The sequence below is a fragment of the Melozone crissalis genome, unplaced genomic scaffold (assembly GCF_028551555.1).
Source record: "Melozone crissalis strain CALT ecotype California unplaced genomic scaffold, PUWL_Pcris_2 ptg000023l_1, whole genome shotgun sequence".
Lineage (NCBI taxonomy): Eukaryota > Metazoa > Chordata > Aves > Passeriformes > Passerellidae > Melozone > Melozone crissalis.
The window spans coordinates 17,534,809-17,552,628 of record NW_026535801.1 but is presented as its reverse complement, the minus strand read 5'-3'; the positions used below and the strand labels follow the sequence as shown (position 1 = coordinate 17,552,628).

At 36.4% G+C, this 17,820-nt stretch overlaps 1 protein-coding gene across 4 annotated transcripts in view; it reads right to left on the bottom strand.

The window, feature by feature from the left end:
• PDE1A (phosphodiesterase 1A) overlaps window positions 1–17,820 on the bottom strand; it is a 140,219-nt gene that overhangs the window by 43,618 nt on the left and 78,781 nt on the right. For all 4 annotated transcript variants that reach the window (XM_054277490.1, XM_054277491.1, XM_054277494.1 and 1 more), the window contains one exon: window positions 8,203–8,316. In XM_054277490.1, the coding sequence (XP_054133465.1) occupies window positions 8,203–8,316 (114 nt within the window). The remainder of the gene's footprint in view (window positions 1–8,202; window positions 8,317–17,820) is intronic.

The following is a 17,820-nucleotide window of genomic DNA, read 5'->3' as shown; positions in this document are numbered from 1 at the left end:
CTAACACTGTCATTAAATATTCCTGGAGAAATCAGTACATTTATATTTCTGAGGAATATTTGACATTTGATATGTTTTTTGTATAACAAGGGAAAAAACCTTACAATCCCTAAAACATATTTTTGTAACTATTGCAACGTTTATTCAAATGAGATGCAAATATTCCCACAGTTAGAGGGCCATGGGCATTAGGCTACCTCAGAGTTTGCAGCCAGGATATTCCACATCACCTGTGCAGCAGGAAGCAGGGTTCTACATCAGTTTGCTATGATAAGATGCAGATCTAAATTTGGGATCTGAGCTCTGCAGATATGAGCCACTGGAGTACAAATTAAGACTAGAAAAACACACTGCAGTCTCTCTCATCTTTTTAACCATTCATCTGTAAAGTAGGAGAACTATTCAGTCTGTAAATGACAGTAAGCAGGAGTTATTTCATGAAGATGGAACAGAGAAGGTAGTATTTGAAATAAGTGTTCATTTATCTGTCATTTTCATGAGGCCACTGCTCTCTGATGAGAGATGGCTGAATAACTTGCCAGGGAAGAGAGAGTTTCAGTGGATCTGCTTCTAACTTAAATATCAAGAAAAGCAACTGCAACACAGAATTAATTTGCAAGCACAAAATCTTATTGATCCCTCATCATGTAAGATTAATAACTTTTCAAAAAGGATTAGTTTCTTTCAGGTGCCTAATTGAAACAACATTTAAGGAGAGGAAACAAAGGCTAGTCATTCATCTCACTCAAACCCATTCTAGCACTTTATGCCTTTAAAAAAAAAAGATGAAGATCAAATAAAATCAAATGACAGGTTCAAAACAAAGGCACACATTCAAACACTTAACTTCCTATGAAATATTACAGGGTTTTTTGCAAGATTTTGCAACCTAAATTGTAATTATAAATTGTAAACTGTAATAGAATTTTGTGACATTTCAAAACATTTAAACTACCACATAGGTTCAAAAATTTCATGGAAAAATTAATGGGAAAAGTAATAGACATGTGGCTATGGCTGTCAAACAGAAGGCTACAGCCTTTGGCTTAGCAAGTATTTGGCATGTAGTGACTAAAAGGCTCAAAGCCTCATGCTCCTAATCAACCAACCTGAAGATAAGATATTGTGGGTACTTTAAAGCTAGATAGTTGTTCCATAATCAGTCTTGAGTAAAACTCTGCTGAGATAAATTTCATTGAACCAGGAGGCATGAACTCAAATATCCCAATTGAATTACATAATTATACTAATAGATGCCAAGGCACATATTTTAATTTTTCTTCCATAAAGCAAAGGAACACCCTAAAATGCTAAAAAACAAAACAACAAAAAGAGCTCTACTAAAACGTGCCACAGAAAATACTTTTTTTTTCCAACACATAATCAGGATTTCAGGGTTGCATACACTTATTTTGCTCATGTATCATCAGCCTGCTAAGTAGATGCAATACGAGGAAGAGATATGCGTGGGAAGGAGAGGGGGAGGCTTGGGTTATTTAATTCTATTCATTCCATGAGTAGAACTTTCATTGACAGTTGTGGGAATAAGTAAGACATGGCCCTTGGCATTTCAGCTTAGCAATCAATTAATACTGCAGTCATAGTAACTAATAACCTGATCTTTTTTGTCGCAGTACTGTGTTTTTTGCCAAGAATAATTTTTCAAAATTCAAGTAGTGATAATTTCTAGCTCTCTTTTCATTTAATCAGAATTTTAAATATAGTAATGCACTAGTCAGAAGTGTATTTCTTTTCCCTTAGGAATATATCAGATGTACTATGGAGGAGAAGAAAGAAAAGAAAATGAAAAAAATTAAAATTAGATAATGGCTATGGGGAAAAAAATTCCATCTTTGTTGATCAGTCATGCTGCCGAGCAGAGGTAGTGGAAGATTTCCAGAGAAGAGGTTGAGAAGGTGGTACTAGCTCTTTGCTCTAATTACTGAATTATTCAAGCCCTTAAGAGTGAATTAAAGTCCTCTCCTATGCCTAGAATGCAGGAGAATTTACAGTCTAAATAGTCAGTTCACATTTTTACCAATTATTTAGTTCTATTATCCTCCTATCTTCCTGAATAAGCATGAATCAATATATTCAATCAATATTTCCATCCTCTATAGTCCATTACAACTTCCACTTACATCCACTAAAAGGTTCTCTTGACTCCCAATAAGGATAAACAAACTGCAAAAACAAATGAGGGGCATTTTTAGTACATAAAGGTCTTTCCAAAGGAAATTATGATTTTTACCAACTTGTTGTAGTCATAAAATTGGCACATTCTTAGAAGTATTGTCCACATATGAAGAATTACCAATTAAATAAAATAAACTGAAAATAATTTGGAATAAATGCAGGAAATACAACAGAAGAGAAGCAATGTAGGAAGAACCACTGTTACTGAAATTTTCACTTGTTGATATGTGCTACCTACTCAGAAATGCAGAGATATACACCAAAGGCAAACAACAATCTTAAGGTTTGGCTCAGGCTAATCATGATTTAAAAATGTCATTTTTCAGATTACAGATGTGAGCCACTGTCTTTTCTCTTTTTCCTTTCCTTTCCCTTTGATACAGTATTCTGGGAATTCTATAGGGCAAGAACTAATTCAGGGCATGATTTAGAAATTAACAGCAAAAACTTTGAAACAGAAAAATTCAATAACTTTGGAAAAGGGATGCTGGCTATTTATTAAATACCCTAACTGAACTGAGAAGCTTAGTCAGAATTTAATAGATTTTCAGTGATTTTAAATGCATTTGTTTTATGCAACTTGAATGCTCTTGTAAGCTTTCCTCTCAGAAAAAAACACAAAAAACCCCCAAAAAAGCAAACCACGTTAGGTTAGTACAAAAGATTTCAAAGGCTTATTTTAAACTTTTATAAGGGTGGAATGTACTGAATTCATCTCAACACAATAAGCTTTTTCTCAATAGCAGCTTTTGCAAAAGTATCAATTGTAGATTCCCTTAGTGGATAAACTGAATGATTCACTTCAAATGGTACATTTTGTTGTTTGGGCAAAGTACATTTAACCATGGGTTGGCAAGGGAGGACAGCAATACATGCTCAGCAAACTTGACTGAATATTCAAGATTAAAATTTAACTTCATGCTTAAATAATTGCCTCTTCAAATATCTCCCCAGCTAGGCCAGTTGAGAGAGAAATCACAGACCGTATTTTTCATCTGGTAAATAATTACCAAATAGAGCACCCCATTCCACCTGTTCTGTCCTTGGCATTAGGCAGATTATGTTCTTTAATATTCATAGATTTTTCTCAAAAAGGTAATTTTCAGGATAAATATGTTCTAGATCTTTCAAAAGAAATTACATTATTGACTGAATGCCTTACTGTTCTGTGAATGATACATTCACCTTCATGTATAAATGAGCAAATTAATCTGTCTTTTCAGATTGAGAGATATGGGATAAATGTTTTTAAAAATATGTACATCTCTTTGATGTAAGAAAATTTAAGTTTCTCGACCTTGCACCATCAAAGACACTTTGCTGGTGTGACCACCTCTGCTGGTGTCCCTGAATAGCTATTGGTGCCTGAACTGGCATAATTCCTTCCATAACCAGAGCCTTAGGGCCAGTGAAACTCTCTGACTCGCAGTCAGCTCCATCTGGTGTGCCACAGGTGAGAACAGAGTGCCAGTGGTCCTGCAATGTCAAGGAACAGTTTCCTGCTGGGAGTTTCCTGCTAGCTCAGAGCCTTACAATGCTCTGTTCAAGCCTTACAATACAATGTTCAGGCACAGTACAAGAACTGTGTCTGCCATTGTAGTGTCATTGAAATATTATTTCCAGAGCTCTCATGCAAATATATATTGCTACAATGTCACCCTTAATGACATCACCTTTTTCTTCATGAACCTGTATTTGTTATTATGCCTTGTTGACTCAAAGATGCTAAAAGATCCTGCCAGTATATAATACAGAGCTACTTCATGCATTACAGAAATGCAGTCTCTTCTAAGTCAAAAGTTCTCAAGTAGTTAAAGCCTTATTAAAAGGGCATTATACAGTCTGAAACAAGCAAAAATCCTGTATGGAACTGCAACTGAATAGATAAATGTGCCCCTGAAATCAAGTCTATTTTCTAACATACTGAGGCATATAAAAATAAAACATAATTGGAATAAACTATTCTGATTTTATACTGAACAGCATAAAAGTAGTCTCCACAATACGGATTTTTTCTTATTTTTACTATTACTATTGCTACTTTTATTATTTAGCTTTGGAATACATTTTTTCCCTTTCATCTTGTAATGCTTATCTAGATTTAATTTGACTTATTTTCTTTTCAGTTAGCATGAATGAAGAGCTGCATTTACAAGGAACAGAACATCTGTCATGACTGAATTATCAGGCTGTATTTATTTCCTGTTTGACTCTAAATATCCTTCTTCCATTGCCTTGAGCCAAGTGGCAGGTACTAATGGAGAAAATTCTGCAAGATTTGTCAGAATTATTTATAATATCTATTAAGTTTGAACTTCTTCCACAGAGCAAATCTAAGGGGCTGGAACAGTGAGAGTCTCCTGGTTATTTTCAGCTGATGATGGATCTCAGCTTCAGCTACCAGAGTGTTTGATCTCTTTCGAGGAAGAATTTGGTGCAGCACTGAAAGATGCAGCAGTCAAAAAGGAGCTTGTTAAACAAGCTAATTGAGTGACTTGGGGCCACAGATAATGGAGCTCATAGGAAAGCAGCACTTACTTGATGCCTGGTGTCTGGGCTTTACAACTTGCCATCAGCTCAGAACCTTTTATAGAGATATCGACAGTCACTGCCCCAAACCAATTTTTCCTCATTTTGGAAGGTTATCCCTAGTGCCTATCCCTGTTTCTAAGAAGTCTACTCTCAGAACTTCTTAAATAAAATCTGTTGTATTGTTTCTCTGCTTTTGCCCTAACCCAAATCCACAGAGCTTTAGAAAGCTCAAGAATGGAAATGAGTATTGGCAAATAGTTACAAAAAATGCTCAGATAAATGGCTATAGTGTAAAGAAACAAAGGAACAGACAAAGGGAAAGTCAGGGGACCTGAAAAAATGTTTCATCCTCTGCTAAATGGTGTGAATTCTACAGCTATTTGAACCTGATTGTTGCACTTTAAATAAAGATTCAATATGTCATCAACATTCATGTTTGAATGTTCTTCCATGTTCACACACAACTTTATAATATGATACAGGTTTTTCAAAAAACTCAAATGAAGTAACGATATATGGGGGGGAAATGGGTATCTTCTACTGAAAGAAATTGGAACTGATCACTGAAAAAACCCTCAGTCTTATAAGGAGAAAGATGTTTTTGCCAGAATAATGCCAGGGATTCATTTTTTAAGTAGTGGTGGTTTCCTGGAGCTGTGGAACAGACAAGGCTCTTCCTTGATCCTTGGCTACCTTACTGACCAAGTTCTGTGAGATATGTCATACTTGGACCTCTTTATTGACCTTTGCTTTGGCTTTTCCTTTTGCTGTTTTCTTCTCTGTGCCTGTGAAGAATTGCAGAAGGTCCTTCAGCAATAGGTGGGGGACCACTGTCAGGAGCATTTTATCATCCTGTTTCATAGCATATATATCAGAACAGAAAGATGAAATAAGAGGATTCAAGTAACAAACTCTGTGTTTAATGCTATTCTTAATCTGTAGAGGTTGCTATTCCTGTCTACAAAGATATCTAAATGACCTTTCCCTCAGCTGATATTGAGGTCTGTTGCCCAAAAAAGTGGGGAAGAAGAGACCACAAACAGGATGCCATTTTAGATTGCTGGTTGAAGCTGAGGTCTTCCTCTCCTTGGATGCTTTAGCAATGGGTCAGTAAATTCATCAGGACAAAATCCAGGGATCAATACTTGTCTTAAAACAGCACAGGTATTTTCACATGAGTTGCAAACACTGAACAGAAATTAATATGTAAGAAACTTACTGAAGTTATTTGAACTTTGTGATGTATAAAATTGCATGTTCAGGCTCAGCAGGAACAGGCCCTTTTGCTTATGATCTAAACTATTATTTCTAATCTACTAATGAGTGCAATTAACTCAATTCCAGACTCCCACAGAAGTAGCTCTGTGCAAAACAAAGAACCTGTATTCTTTGGTGGGAACAAGGACAAATGCAACCCCACAAGGTAACTCAGCTAACTCCATTTGACTCAGTGATACATACACTGCTTTGTTCCTTAAGGATTGGCTTCCCAGGAACTCAAGAGACCCTTTTTGTGTGCTTACATTTTTGAGTGACTTAGGTTACAGAATAACGGCCATGCTATTTAAAACATAATTAACTTTGCAGCTTGCCATGGAAAAGAGTGCTACTGTGAAAGTACCAGTCACAACTATGGTGCTTTCCAGCCTCACAATAAATTTACTATTTGCAATTGTCAGTAAATTATAAATTTTACAGATTACCATTTACAATTGTTTTTAATGGGGAAGTGTCAAAATTTAAAATAGACCCATACTTAACCCATGTCCAACTAAGATATGGAGGGTCAGTCTACATTTATAGGATAAAATTAACACAAAAACCACCAGGTTAAAAAACCCCATCATACTGATTCTGAATTTCATGGAGACTGCATTAGTCCAAGGAAGAGAAATCAAAACCAAAATCAAATACTGTAAACCAAAAGGAACAATATAGAGGTAAAACAGTGAAGTGCAAACCACTAAAATTAAAATAATAAAAGCGGAAAAGTAGGTTTCATTATAGTGTCACTTTTAACTATTATTTAGAGCAGAATTAGATTTATATGTCTACATATATACGTCATAAATGCAGACACAGGTACGGAAAGATATACATAAAATGTATGCTTAATGCATATCTATATGAGTGATGCTACCAAAATTTGGTAGGTCCACAAACTCTCAAGTTTCTTTGGTGAACACAGGTATTCAACAAATAAGAACAAAACAAGATACCTGTCTCAAGTGTATCCTTAGTACATTGAAAAATCAGAATATTCTGTAAAATACTGGATGCAATAAATAAATATGATTAGACATCGTTGTGCAGTGAGCTCCAGAACAGAAAAACTTTATTCATACACTGAACTAGCATTTTTGAAAACAGTCACCATTACGAGGACATAGTGGTCCTAGAATTAAGAAAATAATCAGAGGATTATGAAAATTTTTCCAATCACTATAAAATTACATGTGTTTGTTTTCTTCAGGGTATTTTAATAATCTTGATGTCAAGTTCTATGAGGGCAATTAGCTAATTTAAAGATTTGCTTACAGCAAAAGCAATGCACCTGTTGCTGCCAGAGCCTATGTATATTCAGTGGTAGCTGTTTTCTCTGAGCATGAAATGCCTGCTATTTGTCTTGATATTCCCACACAGAGCCAGAAAGACTGGATTCCTCATTGTGACACTACTGTTCATCTGCACAGAAGCTGCCTCAGTTTAGAAACTAAGTAAATCTCAATTTATTTTCCTGGTCCTGGCACTACTGCTCAGACAGAGCCATGAATACTACACCCATTTAGTCCCAGTGTTTGGGAGGTGTATGGAGGAATAACCAGTGCTTTATCTCTGAAGCAAGACTTCAAGCTCTGTATCATCTGTGCAGATTTGCAAGGGGAAGGCACATGCCACAGAGAGAGTGCTAGGTCCATGAAATAATTCTCAAATGTAGAACTGAGACATGTGCTGCACACTCCAGTGGTACCGAGGAAGTTTGGACAGACATCTTTGTGAGACCATTCTGCTTAGAAAAAAAACTTAGAAAGGCCAGCATGCAGAAATAAAACCAGTGAGTTGGCCAGCTAATTTCAATACAGTCCATATCTTAAAACTCTTTCAAGAAACCAAATACTTAGAACTTCTATTTTACTTGGAATTAACCCACATGATTGCCAGTAATACTGCCAACAATAAACAGAAACCAAGCATCAAACGTTATAAAATAAATCACAGCTTTTCATTCATTTGTGTATTTACTGACCAGCTAGTCTGACTCATTTCTGTGAGCATTTCTTTCCAGACAACAGTTACATCTGACCTTTGGAATCTTACTTGCTTTAACTTTGTCATAAAGGACCCAAGAGCTACATACGCTTCTTCTGATGTGCACAGACCTTCAGCTCATGTCAGCGACAATTGCATGCAAAGACGAAAGTTCTAAAATACAATTTGCAACATTCTTTCATTTTGTTTTCCCCTCAGACTTACCTGGTTTCATCAATATAAACTGCCTCCAGCACGGACGCCGCATATTCAATATTCTTTTTTAAGTCCACCACATTAATGTCACCCTTCTCCAGCTGCTTTACCAAGCATCTTAATCTGTAGGGAAAAAAATAAAATAAAAACATCAGTATGATAATTCTATCAAATTTAGTGACTTCATTTTCTAATTGAAACATTGGAACCAACAAAACAATGTAGAGCCAAGGGCTATCACTCCATCTCTTGTCTTGGTTTAAGGAAATCTTGCTTTAGAATGCACTTAACACTGACTGGTTTTATATTTTTATAGCTCGCTAAATTCATAAGGTGTACTAAAAAATGGCTTATACATTCCGGAAAGTCAGAGAGGACATTTTAACCATCATCAAAGCAATTTCCTATTTATTTATGACATTACTATTATGCCTCAGTCTCTGATGTGTAAAAAAAAAAAAAAAAATTAAATTAGGGTGTTGTCTCACTATAATTTTTCCATGCTTAGGTGGTTAATTACATTTTTATAACCATGGTATACTGCTTTTTCTTCACTTAAATGTCTTTAGTTTTTATTTAGGCCTCCAGTATGTTTTTGCTGCAGAATTTATACTCTTATTAGTGTGAGATAATATGGAAGTCTGTTGTGTCTGTGCTTATACCATGGCAGTAGAAAAATCCAAATATTCCCAAGTGTGCTTTAAACTTTTAGTTTTGAGGATTTTATTTTACAGTACAAATATGGATACGCCCAAAGGGGATTTTGTAATGCACCAACTCATGTCTCTGCAGCAGTACACTTCCACAGACACACTCCTTGAATACTAGATTTTTCCTAAACTGCTGACAAGAACACTTCTGACACTGCTCAATTTAACCATACAGAGTAGATAAAGCACTAGAGTGAAATTAAAACCTTAGAGGTGTGACTAAATGGATGCTTAAAGTAAAGGTATTTTCCTTCTTCCTGTGCCCTATCTCTGAGTAGAAATAATCTACCGTTTTGTAACAAGTAAGATAAAGATTTCTGTAACTAAGGATATATCTATTGTTACATAACTTCCAGTAAATAATCCTCTTTACATGCAGGAAAAATTGTGAAATGGCCATTTAGATAAAAAGTGCAATAAAATTGATTCAGCATTAAGACAATTGCTTTCAGGAAAAGATCATATTTGTGACATACACCAGCATACATAAAATATGCAAATATTATATGAAGAGAAGACTGAAGGGACACCTCACTGCAGTCACAACTTCCCCATGAGGGAAAGAGGAGGGGAAGGCACTGATCTCTTCTGTGCTGACAGGGACAGGACCCAAGGGAATGGCCTGAAGTTGTGTCAGGGGAGGTTTAGGTTGGATATCAGATAAAGATCCTTAAACCAGGGAGTGTTTGGGCACTGGAATGGGCTGCCCAGGGAAATAGTCCCAGCACCAAGACTGGCAGAGTTCAAGATGTGTTTGATCAACACACTCATGCACATGGTGTGACTCTTGGGGATGTCCTGTGCAGGGCCATGAGCTGGACTCAATAACCCTTGTGTGTCCCTTCCAACTCACCTTACTCTGATTCTATGATAATAATATATTTCATATATATATACTATAAATTATTTTCATTGTGTGCGTATATTATTTCATTGGATCTAATTAAAATATATAAAAAACAAAATTAAAGTGATATTTTTAAAAAATCATAGACTTGGAAATACTGTTCTATCATAAAATCATTTTCATGTTTTTCTACATATTTCTTTGGCCTAAGTACAGTTATGTTCAAGCGTGTAAAGGTAATTTTAGCAAATGGGGTTTTAAGACCAACCTCCTCAGTTCTCTAAAGCCTTAATTCAATTCAAATTAGCCTAGCACATGCAATAAATAAGGCTCTTAGCAACCATATTTACTTGGTATTTTACACAGTGCATTGCATATCAGTGGAATGGAAAACGCAGCGTTAAGAAATTTTCTTGGAGAAATGAAGTGGGCAGATGAAATACTCTGGGAGCTCATCTCCTACACAGAAATAACCATATGCATGGGAGACATTTCCAGTACATAACTTCTTCCACTTCAGAGGAACCTGTAGCTGCAGAAGGTTATTCACAGGCAGCTCCCAGAACCCAACACAGGTATCTCCTGGGGTGTGTGCTCCTCGCTACTGCACACAAACACACACTAAGCACCAGTGCCAAAATGCCCAGGTGGGGCTGGCAGCCTCAGTGCCACTGCTTGCAAATAGCTGTAGGGTGTTTCTGGCACTTCCACTGCTCCCTCCATATTTGACTGAGCACATCTCCAAATCACGCTTTCCAAAGTGGGAGCATAAATAAATTTGAAAACTTGTTTTCAAATACACAAAAATAAATTTTTAACACTGCACAGCAGGGGGCCAGGCTCTGGTAGAACAATATCAGCTTAAAGCAGCTTCAAATCCTACCATTTCCAGTGGTTCCTCATTATCTGAGGCAATAGATCAGATGACAGGTATTTGGAACAATTTTTATGCTTGTAGATGTAAATGAGTCCCTGGGGGAGCCTTTAAGGCACAATGATCTTGCAATGTCTCGCTGCACAGGTGACAGCCAACAGAGGTAACCTGCCCTGTGGGTATAGCTCATGCTCAGGAGGAATGCAGAACACAGTAACAGACCAGATGATTTGGAAACACTGCTCAGGCAAATCTGAAGTGATTCTGAAGATGTTGCAGATTCACAGAAGGACACAAGTGACCTTTTCTCATGCATGACTCTTTGGGAAGATGTCCTCAGGAGTCCTTAGCTCTCCCAGTGCAGATCTATCATAGTATCAAGAGATAATTTGGTTAAAGGGACCTCCACCAGGTACAAGCTCTTGCTCAAGACAGGGCTAACCTCAAAGATAGGGATAACTTCAAAAAGTTAGATAAAATTACTCACAGTATTTGTGCTCAAGCTTTGAATGCATGGAGATTTCAAAAATTCTTGGAAAAAAACCAGTTTAAATGGTCAATCAGCCTCATGGTGCATCACGTTTTCACAACATCTAACTGGAGTGTCCTTTGTGGCAATCTGCGTGCCCAAACTTTGCTGTGCAGTTCCAAGAAAAACCTGCCTCTGCCTATGGTACAGCTTCCCACTAGGAAGCTGGACACAGCAATAAAATCCTTCCATTTTGTCACTGATCAGACACTTCTCATGTGACACTAATGAAGGCTACCCCAGAAGTTAGAAAAACTGATATTCAACACAGCATAATTAAGTGGTTTATAGCAGCATATGGACAGTCTGAGCACACTCAATATCTTCTGCATTAAAGTGAATAGCCACAGGAGCTGACATTTTAGTAATGAAACTAATAATTTAGCAAACAATAAACATCAGTTTATAAGACTAAGTAACAAGAATTAACACACCTGTAGCCCACCATTCAACAAGACAAAGAAACTTGTGAAAAGGACAAGGAAAGGTAATTAAAAATAATTATTTCTTCAGCTGTATTGGGAGGATTTTTATTTGTTTGTTCTCTTTCAATTGTCATAAATTGAAAATGAACATTAGAAATACTATTTGAAAACCTGAAGTGTCACTTAAAACGAAGTAATTGTGTTCACACCCAGCCTGTGAACAGTGCTACTAAGAAATAATAGACAGCAAAGAGAAAAAACTGGAGGAGCTATTTTGTGAAAGAGAAAAAAGGACTATTTGAGCTGGTTTAAGATGCAAAGAAAATTGTATAATTGCAGAACTAATGTGATAAAAAACATGAAAAAAAGTTTATGCATCTGAGGACACCTGAAAACTGCATTATAAAAACTAGCAGCCCCAGTTTGTAAGGGAGAAAAGAGACATCTGCAATTAATAAAAGCAGTGGGTGGAGAACCATCTTCTGTCATCTTGGGTAAACATCATTAACAGTGCTGTGGGATTAAATGCTCTTGTGGACAATCCAAATGCACTCTGCACCCGTCTCTCTTCAATAATAGGGCTGTGATGTTGCTGGGGCCTGTGTTTCCCCAGCCCTCACCTCTCTGTGCAGCTGATGCCACTGTCCTGCTGTGGGCAAAAACCCCTGAGGCCCACCCAGCAGAACCAGAGGAAGCAAGGACTTTATTGGGAGATGAAGAATCATTTCTTGATTAACAATATCAAAACCACAACTCACTTGCTTCCAATTGCCCCACTAAAATTCTCCCATGTTTGAACTAAAGTTTTGTTACATCTACTGTAGCTTTCTGGGGTTATACCAAATAACTGAGGATAGTTTTGTGATGCTATGATGTTATTTCAAAAAGCTTCCTATGACATTTTCAGTTACTACAAAAAGGAAAAAGAAGAAAAATTTTTAAAAGGTAAGAAATCAGTGATCAAATATGACTTTTTTCGATGTCCTCATGAGAAAGTCTTTTCTATGGAACCAAGGAGAAATTCCAATGAGAGAAGTATGTTTGGAGATACTGAATAACAGTCCTAAACATAGGCTGAAGTGCTAACAAGGAAAGGTGCAATGATGGCATTACTTAAGAAGGGGTATTTTAAAGTAGAGAGGCAGACAAGTTGGACAATTTCAATTTCAGATTAAACTGCCACTTTTATTTCCAAGATAAAATAAATTACTAGCAATCACTGAGAATAAATCAGTGTTAAAGGCCCAGTTTAAGAGTCTTAAAGAACCAGAAGAGGAAAATTCAGCCTGAAGTTAACTTCTGAACCTGAGAGAAAGACCCTCTGCCTGCTTTCCTTAAACCGCCTTTATTTTCCTCATAAGTCTCCCCACCACTGAGAATTGCAGAGAAACAACTTTCTAGCTTACACATCTGGACTTCACTTAAAACTGTTTTGGAAACTTTGAACAAAAAAAAAAAGCTGGCTTTTGCCACAGATCCTATTAAAGGGGAAGTGAAATAAACTGTAAAAAGTAAACTATAAACTAACCTTGCTTCCTTCTACATTTTGAAATTAGTGAAAATCACTGTTGAAGAGGGGCAATGAACACATTGGCAATTCTTTGAAAATAATAGACAGAGGCTATTGTCAATTAAAGGGAAATTATTATTGATATTCATATTCACAGTGCTGTAAAAACAATTATCTGTGTTGTTTGGATCAACTCCCAGTTGTAAATCATTACCTTCCCATGAACTAATTGAGAAAAGCCTAGCTGAGACAATTGTGACAATGTGTGAAAAAGTCTAAGGACAGAAAAAAGATATTTTTTTCTGTAAACAAATGTTTCATGTTCTGTTTGGGCTATTTAATATTGAACAATAAAATTAGGTGGATTATTGTCAACTTTATTATAAAAGTGATTTGACCCTCTAAATGAACATCACAAAGTAAAACTGGATTGATGTGTAATGTGAAATTAAAACTAAAGAAGAGGAGGGTAACAATATCCTGACAATATGGACAGTTAAACACCACTAGTTTCTCAAAACTTTGGAGAAGGGGGACATTTTCCTCTAAAGTTATCTGTAATTAAACCACAAACCAGTTCTACTGCCTGTAGTGATTCTTGTAAGAATCTGTTGAATAATTTTCACCTGTAGAAAGCATCACTCAGGAGTTCCTCAGCTTTCCAAGGCAGAAATTACATCCTCGCTCAAACATGAATGCTCTTAAAAAGGGTCAATATCCAACAATTCCAAACCCCTATAGGAATTGCCCAGATTCCAATTATTTTTATGTGAATTGGTAGAATTGGAATTTTACATCTTTCTATTAAGAACATGCATGTATAAAATAAATCTTTGTATAAATACACCATTCCATCCAACAAATTCAAATAGATGAGAGATGCTGAAGAAATATACACAATATGGTAGCAAAGATTCAGGAGTGACCCCTTTGGGCTGCCACTCCTCTTTCCCTGCTCCTACCTGCAGTTACAAAGCGGCCAGTTATCACAACTTCAAGATGGCTAACCTTGAAGTAAAGGTATTTTACTTAATGTCAGGGAAACAAAAGCTGATATTGAAATATTTTGCCCAGCAAGGCAAGGCCAGTATATCAATAGGGACTAAGGGTTAGAACTGGCAGCTCTTGACACAGAGCTCGTGTTTCACTTCCTTGAAATCATAAAAAATGCAGTTCCGAATGCAGTTAATATGTCTTCTGATTAGAGAGGCTCTCAATAAACCCTTCAGTGGAGAAATACAAAAAAGTGTTTTCACTGCTGCAAATGTGTCTTATGAACTTAATTCTCAGCCACTGCTGTGTCTGAGCTTATGCACAGGAAGTCTTGTGGTTGCTAAGGGTTTCATGAATCACATGTATTTCATGATTATTTTAAGCATTTAAGTGGTACACGCTGATCTGTAATTATGATTCAGTCATTAGAAAATCAATATTGATCATGCTGGTAATTCAGACAACATTTTAATATACCAAAACTTCAATCCCATATTGAAGAATTGAAATAGAAGTTGTGCAGCTATATAGCAACACTGAATTTTACATTTTCTTAATGATGATACTCTGCTTTTTCATGATGATCTAATTGTCTTGGTTGTTCAAATATTATTTTTATGCAAGATGAAATGGTTTTCCCTCAAACAGGAATTCTCTATTAGGCTTCAATTCCTTTTACCTTATCCTATAAATATAATATATACCACTCTAACAGTACATAAATATTATCTTTTGTGTCTCATTTAGTAACATTTTTTAAAACATTTAGTCGAAATTCCCACATTTGCTTTAGCACCCAGCTGAAATCACAGAACACCATGGAAACTCCACAGGTTTTCCACCTGAAACCATAAACCAATTCAAGGCATTTTTTAACTTTTGCATAATTCTCAACAAACCTAATAAAACAAATGTCAAGTGCCTGAGAAGCCACAGTGTCCTGACCCCAGTGATACCAAAAATCTGCTATTTGCAGCGCTGGAACTTTTCACCATCCTCCATCATCATCTCTGGCTCCCCTGAGACACCCCAGAGGAGGAGGCTCATCTGGGGCCCTGGTCCTGCTGCTCTTCCCTGCTGTCTCACGCCTCCCCAAGTTACTCATCCTTTCCCAAAAGTCACTTTCACCGTTAGATTCATTATATCTCATGATCACGAATTCTCACACATTTGAATTTCTCTGACCATCCTTTGTGCACACCCAAGCTACAGAATGAACTTAGCCAAGCTTTAAATGTCTTTCAAATTTTTCTCTCACTTCTGCTAAAGAACCATCTCTAATATTTATTTGATTCTGCTATTCAATTCCTTTCTGGGTTGAAGCTTAATCAAAAATCTTCAAACTTCAAATTACTTAGTATGTACAAACATTTGGGCATTTTCTCTGTCTTTTGTTAGATCCAACAAGTAACCAACTAGTCTCCTTACCCTAAACACTTTAACTCTTTCTATTGTCTCAATTACTATTTCCATTATTTGACATTTCTATTTCACAATCAATCCATGAAATCAAAGGCAATCAAAATACACAGGAGTGATTTGGAAATTTCAAATTATTCTTCTAATGGCTTTTGCTGAATATTTATGTTTTGTCTGAAGATTGACATTAAATCCACAAGGTTTTCCCGAATTCTCTATACATTATATAGGGTCCTAGCCAAAGCTATTTCACCTTGAAGTTGCCAAATGCTACAAGATGTCTCAATATCTTCATCATGTACTTGCTGAATTCACTAACAAGCTGGAAAATCAAATGCAAACTCATCATCTATCAAAAAATCATGCTTGAAGATGATGGCCAACCTTTGGTATGTTTAACTTGTTGGAGCTAATATGATAAGCACATAGAAAAGGCACAAAGCCCTTATTTCCAATAGTGCTTTAAAAAGCTTTATTTTTCCTGCAGACGGCAGCTTTGAGCACAGTGATCAAAGCTGCTAAAAGGCAGATTATCTCCTTCAGACCATGGGACCAGAAAATGTGGGTTGATAAATGTTGATACTCATCCTTTGAAAAGGGCATGCAAAGAAGTAAAAAAGCCCTTCTAAAAATATTGATAACAAGCTACCATATAAAAACCCAACTGAAGCTCTTTGATTTAAAACTGCATTAAACAGAACTGGTAACTTTGTACTGAAAATATTTTGTATGCTAATACTTAGAAAATATATTGCTGTCATTGCTTTTGAAAGCCTTTTTGGTGCAATTTCTGCAGCCATTAAGGAGACAAGATTGGTAAGTGTTCAACAGTAAAATAATGTCATTGCCCAATGATTAAAGAATCTTCAGCCATGATCAAAGAATCTTCAACTATGACAGCACAAGTATCCTTCCCTCTACTTGATAAAATAACATATGAGCAAATAATACAGAAACATGAAAATAATGACAGTTTGTTCTATGATTTCTATGTGGAATCAAACTACAGTGAATACTATGTAATCTGTATATAATTAACATCTTAATTTTCCTGAGAAAGAAATTAGAGCCAGGACAGAATATCCTTGCTGCAAACCACAGGTCAACTTTTATAAATGTGGCTAAATCCTAACAGGTAACACTTCTGGTAACTCTTAAATTTGTTGCTTAATAGTTACAGATTTTTTGAGACATCAAAAACCTGCAACTGTGGAACCTTTATCCTAGTAAGTAATATGGGGACTCTGCACCTCTTTATAAAGTATTTTATATTTGTTTCTGACCTGCTGACTTCTTTGGACAGAGCATGAAGTATTTTGTTGCCCAGTATGCAATAGAATCACAGAATCATTAAGGCTGGAAAAATCATTAAGGCTGGAAAAGACCTCCAAGGTCATCAAGCTCAACCTTTGGCCCAACACCACACTGCCAACTAAACCATAGCACCAAGTGCCTGGTCCAGTTGTTTCTTGCCAACTTGCATGTCTCTCAACACACACAGAGCTGACAGCTGATAATATATCAAGTGAACAGAGGTTACCTAAAGGCCTCTATAAAAATGCAGTAGAGAAGAAGAGTTTTTTGAAATGGCAGTCCCCCATACTTGGTCTAAGAAAAGGTCAGATGTGATGTCCCAGCCATAGCTGCATGATCCGTTCCATCTCCTTTTTCTGGGAAAAATTGCCCCACCGCTCCCATATCTGATAGCACAAAGGTATGGGTAACAATATCTCTTCAACCTGATGCTGTCAAAACAATCCAGTTTACCTTCAAGGTCCTTCACATCAGTTCTACTGAAGTCTGTCTGCACGATAGGATGGGAGTCCCATGCACGTGCAGCTGTGCTATCAGGTGAACCAGGGTAGCTGGTTCTGCTGTACTAACAGAGCAACATAATCACCAAGATAATCCTACTTTGATCCAAGCTCTCCCTTTTCAGTGGATTTGAAAGTCCTCCTTTTTTACTTATAACTAAACTTAAATACTTGAAATACTAAAGTACGAAAGTTTTACTTTTAATATAACATCACACCTTCCAGATGGGACGACAGAGCCAATTTATCTTGAATTTTATTTTTAATATGTATCATGAGTTCTGAGGAACCAAGTACAGACCTGTATCTCTGGAATAAAATTGTTAAATGTAGAAGTTGCAAATATTTGCATTATGAACTATTACAGACTATTGCATGAAATCATTTAAGAGTTATCTTAGTCTGCCTAAACTATTGTAGAAAAATATCACCACCTTTATTGAGTTGTCTTTTCTACTTAATAATTAACAGCTTCAACAAATCTATTTTCACTAAAAGAATTTTTC